At 37.1% G+C, this 20,856-nt stretch overlaps 1 protein-coding gene across 2 annotated transcripts in view; it reads left to right on the plus strand.

Annotated features, from left to right (window-relative positions):
• The first annotated feature begins 16,030 nt into the window (after positions 1–16,030).
• SRFBP1 (serum response factor binding protein 1) overlaps positions 16,031–20,856 on the plus strand; it is a 60,869-nt gene continuing 56,043 nt past the window's right edge. For both annotated transcript variants that reach the window (XR_003909709.1, XM_029941738.1), the window contains exon 1: positions 16,031–16,123. Coding sequence is in view for 1 of the 2 variants with exons in the window: in XM_029941738.1 (XP_029797598.1) it covers positions 16,088–16,123 (36 nt within the window). In the remaining variant the exon portion in view is untranslated. The remainder of the gene's footprint in view (positions 16,124–20,856) is intronic.

A 20,856-nucleotide genomic window follows, 5' to 3' on the forward strand; every position in this document is an offset into this window, starting at 1 on the left:
AAATACTTTTTGGCAATAAGTTCTAATACATTGAGGGCATAAAATACCTCTGACAGTAGACCCATGTAGAAATCAGTTTTCATTAAGAATATACAACCATACATTGTAGTTAATTCCTATACTTAAAAATATTATGAAATTTTCTTGTGTTAAATATGATAACAAAAATTTAAAGTTATCTTCCTGAAAACTGAAAAAAAAAGTCACATTTATCTCAAATGGAAAGGCCATTTCTATGCTGTGGAAGCTGTCTTGCAAAAATCTTCATAAGGTGAAAGTCATATCTCAAACTATAGCTTTACACTTCTTTTTCGACACAAAATTATTAAACATGGGTGATTCATCATTCTTCCAAATTCATTAGTCCATTTTCCCCATTTCTGTTTAAAAAGCAGTATTCTAGACTAGGTAGACAATCTAGTACCCTGTCAAACTTCTAACCAAAATTGACATTTCTTAAAATACTTCTGTCACTACTTGGATTTGATATACTAGAAGGAATAGGAAACATTTGGAGTTCTCACATGAAATACAATTTCTTTTCAGACCTTTTCATGGTTTCTAATTATGTACTGTTGTTCTACCCATTCAAGTTTACTTATCTGTCCCCACTGATATGGAACACTATTTATACTATTGCTCTTTTGATCACTATTGCATTTGCAACCTGGAGGGGTGTTATTCTTTCATTTATTTGATTATTAGTATTTCTTACATTAATGACTGGACATATGCTAAATAAGAGAGAATCGTCTTTAGCTATAACCAATATAACAAAACTGAGGCAACTGTAAGAATTGTAGTATTTATAGTCTGGTTGCTGCCCTGCGTTAGTACTGCTGAATCTCTACGTTGAAAATAGAGAAGGTTGTTTTTAACATGACAGGCTGATGAGGCTGACAAGCAGCTGCTATCCTTCCACCTAAGGTTTCTGACAAGAGGTTGTTATTCATGACTGCTTAATTTAACCACTATTAGGAATAACAGTCTTTTTATCATCCAAAGAGCAAAACTGGAGCAACTCCATTTAAAACTGAGTTCTATTCTGATAAAGATATATATAGAATTTAAACAAGCATTTGAGCAAACATATATAATCAACCATCTCCCCAAAATCTGAAACAAATTAGGTAACCCTCAAATATGTTAAAGACTGAACATTTCAATATTTTAAGAATTTCTTCCTTCCCCATATTTCTGTTCAAGTCTTGTGTAAATGGCTCAATGAAAATAATCTCTGGATTCTCCAACTCTTTTAAAGCAATTAACTTAGGTCCTTTAAGCCCTTGGACTTTACCATTGATCTTGATCTCTCTTCATCCTACAGCCTAGAGTCTCTAACATTCTTTCCTTTGCCTCCAGTTTTCAGCCCAGCAATCACTTTGAGAACTTAGTAATAGAACTTGGTTTTCCTTTTTCTTTCTTTCTTCCTTCCTTTTTTTCCCTTTTCTTTTCTTTTTCTTTCTTTCTTTTTTTTTTACTTTTCAGTGTCCTAATACAAATGGTTCTCTGAGTCTTTCTATACTAGTTCACTTTGGGAAATCAGTATGTCTGATCAAACTGCATCTTAACTGCAGCTTCTCATAGCAACCTGATTCGTCTGTGAATGTCCACCTCAAGACCACTTGTAGTCTTCTGCCTACCCTATTTTTTCCTTATAATTCTCATTCCTATTGCTTTTTCTCCAAGGATGGATGAATGGATGGATGGATGGATGGATGGAAGGAAGGAAGGAAGGAAGGAAGGAAGGAAGGAAGGCTATCAAGGAGGAGTAACATTTCAATTTGTCTGAAATGCACCTAGAAAAAGAGAGAAAGAAAGTAGCTGAGCAGCTTACGTTCACCTTCTTATATCACATGATCTACCTTTACTTACTCCCTGACCAACTGGTCAACAGAGTAGGATTAAAAACCCAGAGAGGTGGGATGTGAGGGTGACCTGACTGCAGCGTCTGTCACCCCACTGATCACAGGCTAGCCAGGTGTCCCCTTCCTCCCTTGCTGCTCCCTGTGCAGCCCTCCTGAAGCTGCGAGCTCAGTCTAAGAGGACGACCTTCCTGGATAGAGGAGGACTGTTCTCTGGTCAAGGGCACATGAGTGGCTGGGCTCCCCCGCTAGAACCTCCAGACAAGCTTTCAAGGTCATTTGTAGGAAAAAGTAGGATCATCAAGCGTCCCAGATGCCAGACACATCCAAACGAAGCACTGCACACATAGCAGTCTCCTTTCTTAAAAAAGAAAAGAAAGAAAGAACTCAGAGAGGTATAGATATCTGTTTTTCCCCAAAGTTGGTGCTGACTTTCTAAAAGAGTATTAAAACCAACAAACAAAAAAAAGAAAACTACTTAGCCAATTTTTTTTATTATGCTAGCAAACTAATTCATTTTTAAAACTGATAAAGGCTATCAAGTATTTATCCTACCTCTTCTACACGACCATACCCTAAGATAACAAAATAGTTGAGAAGGAAAAGTTTATTTTTGTAGAAGCAGGATACCACCAAAATAAATAAATAGATAACAAAGAATGCACTTAAATTATCACCAGTTTTGAACCATTAAGAAATTAATAGAGCTAAACAATGATACCAAATCATAAGAAACATAGGGATAAATTGACACCATGGTATTTAGTCATGATTTTAGTTCTCAGAATAAGACAATAATTTAAAACTCAAATATCCTGTTGTGCAGAAGAATAATTAATATTGATGCTGAGAACACTAAAAAAAAGAAAGAAAAAAAGGAAAAAGGCAGGGAGAACATTCATCTCTTAGTCTTGAGAAGATAATAGGGTCTGGGGTTACTTTCTGCTGTAAACAACTTGAAAACTGAAAAAAATATGTGGAATTTTGTATGTAACATATATAATTTTCATACATTAGATAACAGGCAGCATAGGGCTGTAATCCTTGAAAGAAAGCAAACAAATGAATATAGATCTATTTATGGTGTTTTTCTAACCTGATCTTTGATATTTTGAAACAATACTTTGCTTAACCAAAACCTAGCATACCCTCCAGCTATAAAGAAAACAAAAAAGTATTTTTATAGGGCAGATACATACTAAGCAACAAGAAAAATGACTCGTAAGGAAAAGAATACATGAGTAAATAAATCAACAGAATGTTTAAAAATATGACTGGGGTGCGTGGGTGGCTCAGTCAGTTAAGCTTCTGACTCTTGATTTTGGCTCAGGTCATGGTCTCACAGGTTCATAGGATTGAGCCCCACATTGGGCTCTGTGCCAATAACTCAGAGCCTACTTGGAATTCTCTCTCTCTCCCTGTCTCTGCTCCTCCCCTACTAGTGTACATGCACATCCTCTCTCTTTCTCTCTCTCTCAAAATAAATAAGCACTTACCATTATTGGTGTATCAGAGAAAATTAGGCTCATGCTATTGTTATATAAAACCCAAATTTACAGTGGCTCAAACACATATTTTGTTTTTTATTTGTTTCACTTAAGGAAAAGTCCTTATATGGCATAACAATTCAACGAAGTAATATGGACCTAAATTCTCTCCAAATTTTAAGTTCACCATTACACATGTGGCCTCCATCTGTATATTTTTAAATATTCCTGGAGCTCCTGCCATTATGTCAACGTTCCAGCCGTGGTAAGGAGGAAGAACAGGGGGTCCATCCGCTTCAACAGAAACTGTACCTACAACTTACATTTATATCCCTGTGGTCATATATTGGTAAAGGAGGCTAAAACGGAGTCTATATTTGGGATGCTGAGTATATTTTTAGCTGTCCCACCTTAAAATCAATCACTGATTCTGTTACAATATCAGATGAGGAAAACAGGTCCTGGAAGGAACTCTTAATCTCCGCCACAATTATAGAATTACCGATCGAGGATGCTGTAAGCTAAGAAAGAAAGACCAAAACTAGAAAGCTCAGCAATCTATATTTCAAAGGATAAAAAAAGTAAGACCAACTAAAGAGAAGGTATGGGGGAAGGCAATAGTGAATAAAAAGGTTAGTGACCCAGGAGATAAGTCTATGCATGGTGAGCCCCTCAGAGGTCCACTTTGATGTTTCACTGGAAAAATTTTATTCTTTTAAATAGAAGCAGAAGTGACAGGGAGGGATCACTTTAAATTACCCTTGAAATATAATTTAGATTAATTAGAACAAAATAAGGGTATTCCACTTCATGCAAGAAATGTGAGATGGACTTCAAAAGCATTTGTTGAATAGGGAAACCTGTTTTAACTTTGATTGAATGGAATTAAGATAATCTACACAGAGCATCCATCCACTACCCTGTTCTACAGGGGAGGATCCTGAGACTCAGGAAAATGAAATGACTTACCAGGGCCACAGAGCTAACAAGCTTTAATCCCAGTACAAGTAACCCTTGAAGAATATGGATTGCAACGTGAGGGTCTACTTATACACAGAGCTTCTTAAATAAATACAGTACAGTACTGTAAAAGTACTTTATCTTCACCACGATTTTCTGAAAAATTTCTCTAGTTTACATTATTCTAAGAATATAGTATATAATACACATAACGGACAAATATGTGTTAATCGACTTTTATTAGTAAGCCTTCGAGTCAACAGGCTATTAGTAGGTAAGTTTCTGGGGAGTCAATTTCTTATGTGGATTTTGAATATGTAGGGGTCGGTGTCCCTACCAACCACCATATTATCCAAGGGTCACCTTTACTAGATAGAGAAACATTTTTATTTCTATTACATGGATCTGAAATCTAGTTAAACACTGTCTTGGTGGTGTCTAGTTATTCATCAAATTTTAGCTTGCTCAATCTTGAAAAGGTCTCATTCAGTACATTAATTCATAATTCTTATATTCAGATGTACATAACATTGAGTCAAAAAGCCAGTTTAACCTATAGTCATTCTGTATTAGCTAAACTCTACATTTTTAAAGGATTTTTTTAAAGAAAGCAGGAGCATGTGAGCAAGGGAGAAGGGCACAGGGGGAGAGAGAGACAGAGAGACAGAGACAGAAAGAATCTTAAGCAGGTTCCATGCCCGGCACTGAGCCCAATGCAGGGTTCAATCACAGGATCGAACCATGACCTAAACTGAAATCAAGAAGTCAGACGCTCACCTGACTGAGCCACCCAGGCACCCAGAGGATTCATTTAATCCCCTGCTTAATCTGCCTTTATGCTCACACTGATGCACCTTTTTATTCATCTTCTACTACTATTAATTCTCTTCGGGTATTCTGAAAGTCTGACTTTTTTCTGTTCAAAATATTCTGAATACAACCAGGTATTCAATCTCAGCCTGCACTGCTCATACCTCAAGAGCAGATCACAGAACACTCTATATTAATAGCCTGGGTAAATTGCTAGATGCCAGAGAATAAAACAGGTAGCCGCACTGCCCCTGGCACCTGCTGACACTGAGCTTAGAGTTCAGTAAGGAGACAGATATTAAATAAGCACACTATCGGCCTTATAATTTTAAAACTTATTTAAGGAAAATAACAGGTCAGTGAAAGTACACAGTAAAGACTTTCAACAAAAGTTGAAGGTCCAAAAGTTTTCTGAATAAACTTTGGGACATAGATCAGACATGGCAACCCTTAGGACTGGTATTTAGTGAGATGGTAAAGTTAAGATGTATCACATGGTCAAGGATCTTAAATGGCAGGCTAGGTGTTTATACTTTGCATAACAAAATGTATACATAAAATGAGCCATAAAAGGTTGTAAAGTAGAGGAATTACATAATCTTATTTTTGTTTTGGAAAGAACACTGATAATAGCGAGTGACATGCTTAGGCTTGGCTGTAAAGCTAAAACCAAGAAGACAGGTTTGCTGGCAATTGTAAGAGTTCAGGTAAGAAGTGCTGACAGACTCAACGCAATAGTGACACGACAGGGGCAGGAATGAATTTGAAAGACATTTCATGTTATGAGAAATGGGTAACTAATAATCCAAAAAAAATGTCAGGAATAAGAGAGAGAAGAGATCATAGTTTAACCAAATGTTTCTTGTTTAGACCACTGAGGCTTTGCCAGTAAATAAGACAGAACAAAGAGAGGTATTATAAAAAAAAAAAATCAAAGGAAGAAAAAAGCAGCTTCTGATAAGAAGACCTGGTCTGACGCTCACAGGTTGGATTAAGTGTTACTACACATCTCATATTCACAGCTAAGCTATGATCTGCTCTGGATGCTAACAATCTCACCATACATCAACATCAAACAAAGCAACTCTAAGGCCATGACTAAGACAAAAAGATAATCATCATGAAACCCAAAAAATACCAAATATTCCCCTCCCTCAGCTAAAATGAGGGACCACTACTTATTTACCAACTACAGATTTATCCTCACTCTAGTTGGCCTTCCTATACATAAAATTTATTGAGATGCCCAGTCATAGATGTTTCCTCTGCTTTCTGGAAGTACCCAGTCTAGAGCTAGTCCTGGCTTCCTTAGATTCTCTCCAAAATTATTCTGTCTAAATCCAATCCTGTAATTCTCACAACCCCTCAGAAAGACATCCTACATTTCACTATGTTGTACAATCTTCCTCACTGCAACCAGTAATATTCCCAACTTTTAAAATCATAAGTGTGCCTCAGGGGCCTTTCACTTGAGACCACTGACATAGCAATGAGCCTAATACTGAATATACAGTCTTGAAGAAATTCTGGGTGTATGAGGCAGTTGGATATTGAATTTTGGAGTTCCAATAAAGGAAAGGACCAGATATATATACATATTGGGGACTTACCAACTTTTATGACAATATTTCTGAAAGTAGTATACAATGTTTTGGTAGATTTAATAACTACAACAAGATATGACTTGTGCTCCAATGAGACTGGAAAGAACTATTTTAAACATGAATGAGAGTTCTTTACTTTAGGATTATCATAGGATTTACTTTATATTATGAATGTTACTTTATATTATGAATCATACAAATTCTAAATGTATTTCAGTAGAGAACCATTTTTCTAGCAAGATCCATCAATGTTAAGTTTTATGCAGAATGTAATTTGAGAAATGTTTCAAAAGAAAGTTGAAACATTCATGGTAGATGAGCTCCCTCAATGAGTAAAAATACACCAAAAGAGGAAAAAACCAAGAATATAATCTGTTGCAAAACATACCCATTATTAACAGCCAATTTACACAAACTTTATTATATTAGAAACAAAGGCAAAAGATACTAAAAAAAAATGGATACCATTCCTAATTTTTTTACTACATCATACTATCATCTATGTTCCTGAGCTTATGACTGATTGATCTTCATGGTAGATTCCATAAAATACTGTGTTACTACACATCTCTTCTGATCTCCACCCCGCTAAGGGACATTTCCTTAGTAGCGTGAAAGAGGTAACAGTTACACAGCTTACACTTTGAATAAGAGCAAATACCACAAACCAGGCTCAATTAATTGTTTCACTGATTGACCCTAACCTTATAACAATGAAGGAGAAAATTTTAACAATGCAGATTAAGTGTAAAAGTTTGCTTTGTCTACGTCATTCATTGTGGATAATGCAATGTTCTTCTCATAATCAAAAACCACAGCCAATTCAGCAAGAAGTGCTCTTGTCATTTACGAACAAATGAAGTTTCAGCATATGGCTTCATGACTTTCATGTTCATCTACTCATTAATGTAAATAAAATAATCAATATTCACGTCAAAATTATGTTCATTCATCAACTAAAACCCTAACACTTTTTAATTATATTAATATACTATAAAGAAGAAAATTTATTCCTAGATATCGGTCTGTTCAAGCATTCATTGCCAACATTACTATTTTTATTTTTAAGCCAGAACTTCTCTGAATATTTATCAAAAACTTTAAGAAAATTGATCTTCATATATTCATGTTTAGTAGACAAAACAGCCAGATTTGTCCATTTCTCTTTACTTACAGCTCAAGAACACTTTTAATTAATTTTAATGTTGATGTTTCTTTCACAAGAAGCAATGTATACCTATATGCTACTAGTGTAAAAACGTCTTAAACCTTAGAAAATATTTGGCAGTGATTCATTATAATGTCATTCACAATAAATTCCAGAAACTCTAATATTATCCATGTCTTTCTTTCTTCAGGATGCATGCTAAACCATTTCAGTTAAAAATATTGTCACTATAATGTTTTCACATTAAAATTCACCATAAATTTCTATAATACTGGTCACAACAACACATTTTTTCTTCTGCAAAAATCAGAGAGATTGGCTGAATGATAACAAACATTATTTAATCCACTGTTTCAGAAGAAGTGTCCATTCTTAGTGAAAACCCTCGAGGCACTTATTGCTATTCTGGTTTTGCTAATGACAATGTAATGCCAGCATCTTCTGTTGTTTCTTTTGGCATTCTTCTTTGGAATTTGATCCTTTTTCTATGTAAGTTCCAATTTCTTACTTACTTCGGTTGTTGTTGTTGCATGGCTAATATCATTTTCCACATTTCCTGTATGCCTCTTTTCAAGAAATGATTTTAAAGCTTGGCAATTCACTGTACAACGTTCAAGGATGATTCTACCTCTCTGCAAATTTTTTTCTCTGATACACCTCATCTAAAACCTCACACTAGGAAAAAAGAGAGAACTACAAAATTCACAGCTATCATTCTATCATTATTTAATTTGAATAGCTATTAAATGTGGGAATATATACTATCACCGAGACTGGAAATCATCTGTGTTGAAAAGTGTGCTCAAATGATTCCAAACAATCACAAACTTACTATTGACTAAGCATCTGAGTCGATGTGTACCAGGGGCCAGTTGCATACCTGGCAGTTCTCCAGCTTACTTTCATATAGGATGCACTGTTTACTGAAGTTAATAAAATGTGCTAAGTTTGAAGCTTACATCTACATTTTAAAAACTTAATAGTAAAACTGTAGTAATCATTTAGAATAGACAAAATATTTGATCACTGAGGGGAATTTAATCACTAATTTTTTTTTTTCTGTATTTCTAATGCATGGTGAGAAGAGAAGCAGGTTGACTTAGTCAGGATTGTAAATAATTTTAAATTTTCTCCAGAAAAATCCTTGCCCCCTCTTTCCTTTCTTGCATCCAGAGCTGACCTCTCCAATAGCCTGGCCCTTGCTTGGAACTTCCCTGCCCTGTAAGTTGGTTGTTACAGACATGAACACAGCGGGGTCTCAAGCCCAGCACTATCAGCATTTGGGCTGGAGAATTCTCTGTTGAATCAGTAGTGTTCACACGACTAAAGTAAGACATGAAAAAGTCCAGCATGAAGCTACCACTGCGTAGTCAATCTATCCAGCAAGGCTTCTAGCTTAGACTATGGTAAATGTGAGCAGACAAGGGGCAGGGGGCCACTGGCTCAGCCAACACGTGCAGGTGAGTCTATCCCGGCAATAGAAGTGGGTGATACCTCATACTGTGCGCCAAAAGTGCAGTGAGCACCTGGGAGGTCGCTGGTGACTCTGACAGACACAGTTTCCGTGGAGAGGGAACAGGGATTCGAAGAGCAAGGCTCTGAGGAAAAGGTGAAAAGTGAAGAAGCAGAGACAGCACTTTAGAGAATCTGGAATAAGAATTGGGGGAAATAAGAGAGATCCTTTCTCTAATCCTAAGCCTTACCAGGAAAAAACTGGTATTCCTTCAAAGAGAGCCTAAATGACCAGCCAAAGGTAACTCCCCAGCCTATACACTTTCTCTCTCTCAGCCTCAATGGAAAAGTGACTCAACATATTTGCTACAAATAAAAAATTTTTCTCCCAACAGTCTTCTGTATTATTCACTTTATTCTGTTCCAAATTTCCAATTCATTGTTTAAATATAACTACAGCAAAATATCTTTCAAAACTTACAAATGCATAAATTCTCATGTATTTCAGGATCCACTTCTCGCAGTCTATTAAGATTCATAACGTATGATTTTTTGCCTTAAAAGACTTTGCTTCACTTTTTACAAATTTCAGTAACTAAGAGAACTATTATTTTAAGGGGTGTGTCGGGGGCAATATACTTAAGACATTTAAAAGGTTTTAATTTCTATGCCTAACAGCATTTTTCAAAACTTTAAGAATATGTGAAAAATCCTTTGTATTACTTCATGAAATACAATGTCTTTTGGTACCTTGCTTTTATATGACTAGTTTCCTTTGCTGAGAATTCTCTCCCTATTCTATTGCTGCCTATTTAAGAGCCCCCCTTCTTTCAAAATAGAACTCAAAACCTAGCTCCTCTAGGAAGTCTTCTAATCAGATTGTTCTCTCACTTCCCTATAATAGACTTTATACGGTACTCAGTACAGATGGTCTTGGCTTTGGAATCATTAAAGTCATTACTCTCTAAGTCCATGGTGAACATGGACAACAAAATGTAGTAGTCATTCTGAAACCAGGACACTGGTTTGCACAATAGATGCTCCAAAATGTTGACTAAAATGAATCAAAGCCATAAATTCAAAGTGAATATATGAGGCTTTAATAATATTTTCTCAACTTAAATCATTATATGCTTTGCTGCACAATCTTGAGCTTATCTTGGGTTAATGGCAAGTAATTAAAAGAAAGAAATCATACAAAGAAAGCGATTCATAGTTTATAAATGTATTCATTCGTTAATTACTGAACAATCAATAAATAATTAGGTGAATGGGAAAGAATGGCATGGTAGTCATAAATTATTAATGTAACTTATACATTCATATCATGGAGTTGTTATAAAACTGCCACCAGTGATTTTATGTCAAGAGACTTGGATTACCCTCTTTTTAACTCTCTGACCTCAGGCATATTTGTTATTCATAAGCCACAACTCCCTCTTAGGTACTATGCCCATCTTACAAAGTTACTGTCAAGATCAAATGAGATCATGGAAATTAATAGCAGTTTAACTTATTGAGAGGTAAATACTCATTAAGAGCCTACACTGTGTTTTTGCTTAATCATCACAAAAATCCTATGAGGCTGATCGTCATTCCCATTTTTATCAGGAAAACTTGTCACAGAAAGCTTACATAACTTGCTCAAGGGCATACAGTTATTAAGAAATGGAATTAAAATTGTTATCAAATAGTCTGACTCCAGAGCCAAACCTCTTACCCAAATACCAAATTGCTAACTCAGTGTCAGCTTATTCCCTGAGATTTCGTAAAACTTGACTATGTAACATTAACTAGTTTTTTCAAGTTTTTAATGTCTAAAATTCCTGAAATAGAAACTTTTCTTTAGATTTTCCAGAAATATAATAACAAATCTATTCAAAACACTCCATATAAATTCAAATAAAATCTAGGCAAAAATTATTTTGTTAGAGGATTGATTTAGGGACTTGAAAATTACCTGTCTTCTATACAGTAACTAACTACACTCTTTAGTATATACATATACATACATTTGAATCTGAAAAAAATTCATTAGCAGTTCACCTAGAGGGTTGGTTGTCGTTTAGAAATTCACTTCAAATCAAAAATTTTAAACTGAGCAAATAATCTTAGTCATTAAAGAAATATAAAATCTGATAGATTCAACTATTTCCTAATTTAAAATGTTATTGTAAGCAATTTACTTAGATTGCTTTCTTTACCTTTCTAAATTTTGTTAAGGTATTTATTCATTTATTTTAATAGAGAGAGAAAAGATGAGTGGGGCGATGGGGGGAGTTGCAGAGAGAGAGGAGGGAGCGAGAGTCCCAGGCAGGCCCCATATTGCCAATGCAGAGCTCAAGACCTGAGTCAAAGTCTGACACATTAACTGACTAAGCCACTCAGGTGCCCCTACCTTTCTAAATTTCAATGGTAGTGCGAAATCTGAAGAACAACACTGCCATCCAGGGACAGAGAACTCAAAGTGCACAGCCAGAAAAACAGACACTTGATGCAGTGGTTCTCTGTCGGCATTCAAACACCCAGCTGTACTACAAACTGCAGTGAGGGAACTCCTAACTGTTCAGGTACTAAACATTACACATGACACCACATGCTTCAAAAGTGACAGGATTCCCCAAAACTTCTCTTTTACCCACTCATTCAAGCAAGAGAAAGGTGTAGCATTGCAATCAACTTGTTAGTACCAGCCCATCACTTTCTTTTTTAAAAAGCATGTCACTGAGGTAAGACTGATATACAAAAACACTGCAACCAATTCATACACTCCATTTAATAACTTAGGAGTAAGTATGTTATACACCATAAAGCCCTAACCACAGTCTATTCTATTAGCATATTCATCACCTCCAAAAGTTTTTCCTGCCCTCTTTAACACTTACTTTTTTGAAGATAAAAACACTCAGCATAAGATCTATTCTCACAGCAATTTTTAAGTATACAAAATTATTGACTATAGGCACTATACTTTTCAGTCAATCTCTAGGACTTGTTCATCTTATACAACGGAAACTCTGCACCCTTTGACTAATACCTGTCCATCCATATTTCCCCCACTGCAGACCTTGCAAACGCCATTCTACTCCTTTCTTCTTTGAATATGACTGTTTTTGATTCATAATATAAGTATTTAATGTTTTATTTGTTCCTCTGTGTCAGATTTAGCATATGTCCTAATATCAACTGTAATCTAATATCTAATGATAAAAATGAAGGCCAATGGGCATGTTAGATAAGAAAAAGATACCTTTAAAAGATTTTATTAAAAATTTTTTAAAGAGAGAGCACAAGTGGCGGGGGGGGGGGGGGGGGAGAGAGAGAAAGAATCTCAAGTAGGGAGATTCAGAGTGGAGACAGATGGAGACAGTGGAGATGACCTGAGCCAAAATCAAGCATCTGGATGCTCAAGTGACCAAGCCACCCAGGTGCCCTGGAAAACATTACTTTTTAGGTAATTTTCTTTTCTCAAAGAAAGTGGCCTCAATTGTGTCCTCCACTTCTGCTCCAATCCATACATTGAAGCTAAAATCCCCAAAGTGATAGCATTTGGAGATAAAGCCTTTAGGGAGGTAACGAAGAGGAAGTGAAGTCATAAAGTTAGAGCCTGACTCCAAGAGAATTGGTATTCTTAAAAGAAAAGCAAGAAACCAGAGAAAGCTCCCCAGGCGTGTCACTTGGAATGACCATGTGAGGACACAAGAAGGCTGCTTCTGCAAGCCAGGAAGAGAACTTTGGCCAGAGCAAACCTGAAGGTAACTTGATCTTGGACCTCTACCCTCCTAACTCTAATAATTTCTGTTATTTGAGCCACCCCATATGTGGTATTTTGTTATGGCAACCCAGGCAGACAAAAATAGTGGGATTTGACAAACTCTAGAGAAACCTAAAAATGGAAAACTTGATTCACATTGAACATGCTGTTGGATCCTTACTTCCACTGATTGCAACACTGTAATAAAGAGGGAAGAGGGGCTCACAGTAGCTGCTTTTCGTGATAATGGAGTTGCTGTTTTCTATATCTGACAGCATTTAACTGATCAGGGTCAACACCTATGGAAGAAAAGGAAGATGTGCTTTGATGTGCTGCTTTCCAGGGAAACTTGTACCCTGATAAATACAAATACATTGTTACTACTAGAGAAAATGTATACAGCTTAACAGAGCAGGTTAGTAGAATCATCTTTGAAAAGAATCAAGATAATTTTTGAGATTGTAAAATCAAAAGGGAGAAATGGCTTAAATTGTTAGTGATGTAGAGGGAAAATGGTAAACTACTAGTCACCTTTAAAATGAGCCTCTAAGGTTGCTAAGAGCTTATCATATAAGAGAATAGGTTTAAAAATTTTTTTTTCACATTTGTTTATTTTTGAGAGGCAGAGACAGGTTACAAGAGGGGAAGGGGCAGAGAGAGAAGGAGACACAGAATCTGAAACAGACTCCAGGCTCCAAGCTGTCAGCACAGAGCCCGACAGAGGGCTCAAACTCACAAACTGTGAAATCATGACCTGAGCTGAAGTCGGACACTTAACCAACTGCGCCCCGAGAATAGTTTTTACAGAAGAAATTTCAAGTTATACTATTGTCAATAATATAAAAATGAGCTGCTGATAAAAAGAATAACTTCTGTTGGGAGTTATGGAAAGGATTCTTTAAAAGGATGGGTGGAACTTAATCCAGTCTTGAAAAGTAGCCCGTGAGAAAGCAGATCTGTCAGGTGGAAAGGCAAAGGAGACAGCTTGGAATATGAAAGGGTAGTAAACAAACCCTGAACCTGAGGAGACTGTGGTGGCTAGAGAAATGAACTGTTGGACAAGAGGGGTGGTCCAGAGAAAACACTACTGGGCCTTTAAGAGCTACAGACAAAAACTTCATATTAAGAATACATTTTTCTGAAGTATTATGGAATCATAATAACACCTTATACCAAATTAGAAGACATATTACCTATAAAGCTCTACACTTATCTTTAAGCTGCCCTTTTTTGTATATTTATGTATGGAGTGCCTACTACCTACGTAGGTTGAAGAAGCCATGATATTCCAGGAATTCAGCTTAAAGGAGAAATAGGTGAATAGGAAGACAATTACAATTCAGTGTAGGGCCTATTAATGGCAAACTACCTTTGCAGGACATTATTCAAATAGGAAGTCAACCATTAATAATTTGTGCCCAAATCACACATAACACTAAAAAAAAAAATACCAATCCAAATACAAGTCTGAGTTAGCATAATTTGAGTACAGAATCATAATTAAGAGGATGGACTCTGGACACAGCTGTCTCTTTTGGACAGAAACTCATAAGTAGGCCTAGCGTAAATGTTCCTTCAAAAGTCTTGAAATTCTTTATCTGAATTTGACTTTTGTAAGTGAAGTCCAGTGGGACAATGAAATATATCTCAAGGGTTTAGATTTGAGTCATCTTTTGTCCTGTCTCCCACATCCTCCAATTGGATTCTCTGGCTTCCCACTTTCCTGTCTCTGCCCAGCTATTGCAGCCATCTTGTCCCAAAACATACAACCCACCCTGAGTCCTGGGGTACAGGTCCCAGGCACCTGTAAAGGTCTGCACTAGATTTACCAATACCCCTGAGTTTGACAAACACCACATCAAATACTAAATAAAAACTCAAGACAGGTCAAGAAACACCATGCAAGAAATGGTAAAACAAAACCAAAACCGTTTTCCCACTTTTTGAACGAGGGGGGTCTTACATTTTCATTTTGCACTGAACTCCACAGATTTATGTAAGCAGCCCCTCGGTCCTGTGGCAGCGGTTGGCCCCAGCTAGGGAACTATGGGTAAGATGCTTGGCTCCTTGGAAGTCAGTTTCCACATCTGTAAAATAACAATAGTCCCTGCCTCATTGCATTTCTGTAGTTTGGATTTAATTCACGTAAAACTTTTGCCCCAGCCTCTGACTCACTTCAATAATCAATACTATGAGGTGTTAAGTATTAATTCAAAGATTATCCAATGCAGATTTACTCCCTGTCTCGTCAGTATGCAGGCTAATACAAAACAGTCATTCTCTTTGGCAGTTGCAAATGCGCTTTTAACGTCTTGCTTCAAACGTCCAATTTTTTTTTTCTTTTTGCTGTCCCTTCTAAAGGGAAAATCTATTTAAACTATTATATTATTATCATTAAATCTGTTTGAAGGTTCTTTACCTGAATTCAAACCTTATTACCGTGGGCAGTATGTACATGTACACGCTTCAGCTATAGTGTGAGCCTAGGCGGGGCGTTAGGGACGCTGTATCTAATTAGGGCTCCTTGGCGAGAAGCCCAAGAATATTCACAACCGCCAGATTAAAAAACTCGGTGCAAAAATTGGTTACCCAACTGTCCCTTTCATAAAACGTCCTTTCGCCCCCATGGGACACAAAAACAAGGTCCTTACCAGCCGGGGCATGTCTACCAACAAATACAATACACAAGTATTTTGAAAAACTAAATTTGCCAGGAGCTAGCCGAGAGCCGTCTGGGCCACCTGCGCTGGCTCCGTTTCCACAGAAACGTGCAGTTCCGGCGCGGAGCACGTCACTCCGAAAGCCGTTCTCACTCACTTCCGGTCCCTCCCTTCAAAGAGTGAGTCTCCCGGTTGCTCAAGCCTCCGCGAAAGGACGGTCGATGAGTTCTGGGCCGCAGAGCTTGCCGTAGGGAGGCGTGGCGACGCAACTGCAATTTGGTTTGCACAGTTCACGTGCTGGTCGCCGCGCATTATCTTAAAGCAGCCATGGCTCAACCGGGGAGTCTAAACCTCAATAACGAGGTAGGTGCCGAGGTCTGGGAACTTTTGGGGCTGCCCGTTAGCATCCACCACGAACGGCTCCTTTGGGTCTTTCGGACGGGCGCGTGGTCTCTCCCAGGGGGCGAGCGTAAGGAGTCCGGCTGACGGAGCTTCTGGAAGGGCCCAGCCTGGTTTACCGGAACTCGGAACCTGGCCTCGGTAACCCCTCCACGGTTCCGAGGTGGCTGAAGCAAGAGACCTGCCTCTGGCCCTCGGGCCCCGTTAATTTTTATCTCTGAGACGTTGGGAAGATCATTTAATCTTTATATTCACTGTCCTCGTTTGTGAAACTAGGCAAATGATACGCAGGGTTGTTGTGAGAAATTAATTGGAATACGGGAAGCGTTTGCTCAGTGCTGGACAGCTAATAAACTCATTAAACATTACCTGCTTTTTATTGGGTGCAGAAAGTGAGGGCGGGGGGTTAAGAGCGATAGCTTATACTAAAAGATTTCTGATCTTCAATGAGATTGTGTCGTTTAAAAGGATGTACGGTCAATACCATGTTTCTTACTGCAACTACTGTCCATTTCTCTTTCCATTTACAGCAAGAATTTTAAAAAGAGTTGTTTTTACTTGCTGTCCCTAATTCCCCTTCTCTCGTTCTCTCAACTTCAGTCGGAAACCAGGTATTTGCTGTTAGCAATGTTAATGTAACGTATCCGTGTCACAGGTCTACCGTTTCTGCCTCTATCCCTTTTCCAGTTTCTGGTTCTATTTAAGGAAGTCTTAAGACAATTGAAGACTTAAAAGTAAGCTGGAGAAGCAAGAAACAAATGGGGACCTCACAGCTATTGCGTAGGAGGTACTTTATTCTCTATTCAGTGGCTGTGTGTATGCTATGAGCATGACCAACCGTTCATCGCCTACAGTTGTGGGTAGACATAATTTTGTATTTTCAGGCAACCTGTAGTTTGCGACTCATAGGAAAGGGTAAGCAACACCCACTAGTGGTATAGGAAAATGCCCAGAAAGACAAGTCGTGCAGAAAAGTTTCCAAAGAAGGCAAAATGAAGTGATTGATCTTTGTCTTTAAGGATCTTATGCTGGCTTTGCAGTGAGTAATTCAGTGAAGAGGAAGAAGGCTTTTCGGGCAAAGGGACTGGTATAAGCCAAGAAGAGACGGTAGTAGGGACTCCCTTGGGTGGTACAGGGTGAGATAATGCTCCATTGATGAGAACTTGTGGGATGCTGTAGGAAATGAAACTAAAATATGTTACTTACTGCCTTACTGCCAGATTAGTAACTCTGGATTTCACGTGGCAGTACAGAATATATCCAAGGGAAAATTATGAATATGCTTAGCGTATATTCATAAACATACATTATAATTTAAAATACATGGGAGGAAAAATCTACAAAGGCTAAAACAAACATAGAGCTGTCTACATAAAAAATGAGAAATATCCCCAAATTTAAGAAAGGTAGCCAATTTGAAAAAAAATTATGACATAAAGGTTAATGTCATTATTGTAAAATAGTAGTTAAGATAAACTGTCTTCTAGAAAATTGATAAAAGAAATGAGTTAGAGTTTCTCCAAGGAAGAAACATATCAGAAAAAGAGTTCACACTCACTATCTTAATCTGTTACGTTTTCATTACCATTCCGTCCTAGTCCAAGTTATATCTCTGACCAGAACTGGTTACTAGCGTTCCAAGTACTTTCCTTGACTTTTGTCTCCCTCTGGTCTGTTCTCCATAGCCCAGCCAAGCAAGTGCTCACTTCAAATTAGAACTCTAATCACGTGACTCCCTTGCTTACAGCCTATTTGATGGCTTCCTATTGCTTTTGGTGAAGACCTGCCTAAACAAGGCCAGTCTCCTCTCCCCCTTAGAGTCCACCACTGCCTCCCGCCCCACCCTGACCTTCCTCCACTAGGTAGCATGGCACTTACACTGCTTTTGCACAAATTCTCCCTTTTCTATAAGCTTTTGTAACACCATTTACTTCTTTTTAGCACTTACAACAGTTGTGTAGTGTGTGTGGGTGAATGTGAGAGATTTCTTATTCCCTCCATCTATCTTGAAGCTGTTGCTCACCATCATATCCTCAGTAACTTGAGCCATCATTTTCTTGATTCTTAATAACTTAAATTAGCTCTCCTTCACTGAGATTTAGCAATTCAGGGATCTAAAAACTGCCTGAAATGATGTGTAAATTGATGTTTGTATGTGTGACTCTAGGGAGAAAAAGTCCATAGGTTTCAACAGATTCTCTCTCTAAGTTTACTTATGTTGAGAGAGAGAACGTGTGAGCTGGGGAGTGATAGAGAGGGAGAGAGAATCCCAAGCAGGCTCCATGCTGTCAGCCTGGAGCCTGACATGGGCAGGGATCAATCCCATGAACTGTGAGATCATGTGACCTAAGCCAAAACCAAGAGTCAAGACACTTAACTGACCCACCCACACATCCTAGATTCTCAAACATTTACAGATCTCTGGTATTATTTTTGTGATATTGTCATTATCTGTGAAAAATTTTTAATTAAGCCTTTTTCTTTTAAAAAGTTATGTGGCCATCTAATCTATAGCATATTCAATTTCCCAAAATATCTTTTGTGAAAATAAAAAGCCTGCCCGCACGGGCACCTAATATACTAGGTTGACTTTCAGTGTCTTCTACCCTTAATATTTTTATTCATTTCAAAAATTTTCCAAGGAGAAAAGCTAACATTTAGAGAAGACTTCCTGATTCTCAGCTTAAAATGACATTTATTCTTCTTAAGTATATAAAATCTTACCTTTTAAATTTTACCTTTATTTTTCTTTTAGAAAAATCACTTTTTACCTCATTTCATGATTATTTATTGCATATTTTATTTTGACCAGTACTTTTTGTCGACTTCAAAGTGAGACTATCTGACTGACTTATTATAGCAGCTTCCTTAACTAGCTTTATTGTACCTAGTTTAATTATTGTGCCTAGTTTGTACCTAGTACCTAATTATTGTACCTAGGTAATGATGAGTAAATAATGTTAGGGAGAAGACAGTATGGATAATTCAAATTGAGTTACTTCACGTTCACATGAAGGATGGAAATCTCCTAACCGTAGACTTTTTTCCTCCCTCTCCATTAGAACTAGAGGAAGGATGCACAATTGGAAATGACAGTGTCCTAGCTTCTAGTGAGTACAGACATTGCAAAACTAGAGCTGAATTTGCTCCAATCATCTCTTTCTTTAGGCAGCAGTGAAATGCAGAATCAGAATTAGGAGGTGAAGCAATCTGATCATGAATTTTAATTCCGTAGGAGGGCCAAGGGCCTTGATGTGAACAGACATATTTTATTCTTGATAGCGAATTACCAAGGAGCTCATTAAGAAATTCCTTTCTGTCTCCTCTTAGATCCTAAAGGTAGAAACAAAAGTGCCAGAGAACAAAGTGATTTGTCTTTATGTTTTGTAAAAGATAAGAATGTCAAGAACTATGTTTGTATGTGCTTTTGGAGTTAGAAAGCTCCTAGTTCGTAATTGAGTGTGTAGTAGTTTTGAATACTTTTTACTGAAATAATAAATCAGGGTCTGTCCAAAAGAAGGAAGCATCTTCTGTTAGATTGTTAAACTATTCTGAGAAGTTTTGCTAGGTGGCAGCATATGCTCAATGATTAAGTTGTAGATAATCACCAAGCATTCTAGAATTTTTAAATTATTGCTCATCAAAAATAAAAAGTATAATTCAGCAGTAAGTTATCATCCAAATGGCCAAATTAGAAGCCCTCTATAATTAATACCACAATAATTAATAATAAGTTATCATACCATAATGAATTTTGTCAACTACGAAATACTTCAGTCATATGGAAAATGATATAACCAATGTCCCTATAATCGAATTCTTGTATTTAGCAAGTGACAATATTTTGCTATATTGTAATACCTAATTTCACCCACCTTCTTCTCTGTTTCGGAAGTAATTCTTATTCTTTCAGTGTTATTTTACCCATATTTTTAAAAATTTAGTAGCATATTTACCAGCATGTATTATGTTATATGCACCCACAATATTTATGTTTTATATTTTTATACTTTACACGTGTTACTGTACTAATGCAGTGTCATACCTCATGTATCATTCTAAAAGTTACTTTTCATCACTTTTATGTTTTACTCCCGATTATTCATGCATATGTCCTGCATTTATTTAGAATACCACATTGTTTGTGCTTTATTTATATGCATTATTATGTCTATCTGGGTGCTCTCTCTTTTCTTTCTGAGGAGCCTGGCTAGAGGTTTATCGATTTTGTTTATTTTTTCAAAGAACCAACTCTTGGTTTCATTGATCTGCTCTACTGTTCTTTTGGATTATATATTGTTTATTTCTGCCCTGATCTTTATTATTTCTTTTCTTCTGCTGGGTTTGGGGTGCTCTTGCTGCTTCCCTTCTAGTTCCAGTAGGTGCTCTGTTAAATTTTGAATTTGCACTTTTTCTAGTTTGTTGAGATTGGCCTGGATTGCAGTATACTTTCCTCTTAGGACTGCCTTTGCTGCATCCCAGAGATTTTGGATTGTTGTATTTTCGTTTTATTACAACCAATCCCTTAGAAATACAAGCAATCATCAGAGATTACTATGAAAAATTATATGCCAACAAACTGGACAACACAGAAGAAATGGACAAGTTCCTAAATGCGCATGCACTGCCCAAATTCAAACGGGAAGAGATAGAAAGCATGAACAGACCAATAACCAGTGAAGAAATCGAATCTGTTA

This window comes from Suricata suricatta, chromosome 6 (genome assembly GCF_006229205.1).
Source record: "Suricata suricatta isolate VVHF042 chromosome 6, meerkat_22Aug2017_6uvM2_HiC, whole genome shotgun sequence".
Lineage (NCBI taxonomy): Eukaryota > Metazoa > Chordata > Mammalia > Carnivora > Herpestidae > Suricata > Suricata suricatta.